The 1,642-nt window shown below is 66.0% G+C and overlaps 1 protein-coding gene across 1 annotated transcript in view; it reads right to left on the bottom strand.

Annotated features, from left to right (window-relative positions):
- Positions 1–199: 199 nt before the first annotated feature.
- Positions 200–1,642, bottom strand: part of DNTTIP1 (deoxynucleotidyltransferase terminal interacting protein 1) — an 8,270-nt gene continuing 6,827 nt past the window's right edge. The window contains exons 11-13 of the mRNA XM_019539521.1: positions 1,113–1,184; positions 708–763; positions 200–443 (exon numbers count right to left, since the gene is read on the bottom strand). Of these exons, the coding sequence (XP_019395066.1) occupies positions 308–443; positions 708–763; positions 1,113–1,184 (264 nt within the window). The 3' untranslated portion in view covers positions 200–307. The remainder of the gene's footprint in view (positions 444–707; positions 764–1,112; positions 1,185–1,642) is intronic.

The following is a 1,642-nucleotide window of genomic DNA, read 5'->3' as shown; positions in this document are numbered from 1 at the left end:
CGGCCAATCTGCGGCGCCGGCGGCTCGAGCCGGCCAATCGCGGCTGGCGGCAGCCGGGGAGACCTCAGGGGTTCGCCATTGGCCGCCCGGCGGGGACGACGAGCTTCCGGCTCTTGGGGTGCGGCTGGGGGGCGCTCTTAAAGAGCCAGCGGGCCTGGACGGCGCGGTCCCTCCCGCCCCTGCAGACGCCGCGCGCGGGTGCAGCAGTTCCAGCCTTTATTGCAATTTGCCCCCGGCGCGGGCCGCAGGCGCCGCCAGGGCTCGGGGCAGCGGAAAGCAGTGAGTCCATGGGTGCCAGCGCGGCTGCTCAGGCCTCGTGGGGCTCATCCGCGGGCGCGTCGCCCTCGTTGCGCAGCGTCTCCATGTGCTTCTGCATCTTCTCCGTCATCCAGGCCGGGGGGATGAACGGCTTCAGCTCCTCCAGCTTCAGCTCCACCGAGCCCCTAAGGGGAAGCCTGGCATGAGCCCTTGGGGCCAGGGGCAGAGACAAGACCCCGCCGCTCCCGCCCAGCGAGCAGCCGAGCACCTGCCACCGGCCCCCGGAGGTCGAGTGATAGGGCAGGTGGGAGAAGCCTCTGTGTTCCTGGACTTGCTCCAGGCACCCCTGGGCCTGGCAGTGCCTCCGCCACCCCGCCGGGTCTAAAAGAATAAATAAAAAGGAAGGGAAGGAGCTTCCCGGTCACGACAAGCCGCAGCTCGTGCCTCACCTGTAATCGCCGCTGGCAGCCAGGTCCCGAATATCCTCCTCCAGCAGGAGATAGGCCTGTGGGGCAAGTGGAAGACAAGGGGGGTAGGAGCGGTTCTACTCTCATGCGGCTGCTCTGGCCTCCCCGTGAGCTGCGGGAGGAGCCGGGGCTCCAGGCTTTGTGCACAGCCAGGCCCGCCGTGGGCAGGGATTCCACATTGCGTGGACCCACCTCACTGGCACTCTCGCAGGCGGGGGCAGTGGCTGCCCCTGGCCAGTCCCAAGGGTCTGGGCACAGTTGCTGCCCTGTTAGGTGCTGCTTTAAAGGGGCCACGGCCCAGCCTGACCCACAGCAGGAACCTTTGCTCTCTGCCTGTCTTCCTCCCCAGAGGCCGCAGGTGGCAGCAGCTGGGCTGGCTGAACTCACCATCTTGCCCCCGGTGGCCCTCATGTGCTGATGCTCTGCCAGCCAGTGCTTGTCCTCAGGGTCGGCCGCGTACTGTAACAGAGCACAGGTCTGAGCTGAGTGCTGGTGGCTGCCTTGCATGCAGCCACCCTCAGGGGTGACACCTCCCCTCACAACAGGGGTCTCAAGAAGGGGTCTCCCAGCACGTGGACACAGCCCCATCCTGCCTTTGGCTCCAGGTGAAGTCACTGCCCCAGCAGGGATGGCAGTCCAGCAGTATTTACCTGCATTGTGGCAGTACCCACTACCTGCCGGAGCCCCTGCCCTGAGGAGCATGTGCTCTAGGATGGCATAGACAGCCACGCAAGACAGCCACCTCCCTGCAGGGCCCCCCTCGGGCCCCGGGGGAGGCACACCTGGGCCACAGGTTAGCAAGGATTTAGTTAGGGAGCGTCTGGAGGGGTTGGATGTATTCAAGTCAGCCGGCCAGGATGATCTCCACCCTAGAGTTCTAAAGGAACTGGCCGAGGTCATTGCAAGTCCCCTGGCCC

The sequence above is a fragment of the Crocodylus porosus genome, unplaced genomic scaffold (assembly GCF_001723895.1).
Source record: "Crocodylus porosus isolate Cpor-Errol unplaced genomic scaffold, CroPor_comp1, whole genome shotgun sequence".
Classification (NCBI taxonomy): Eukaryota; Metazoa; Chordata; order Crocodylia; family Crocodylidae; genus Crocodylus; species Crocodylus porosus.
This window is presented reverse-complemented; position numbering and strand designations above follow the sequence as displayed.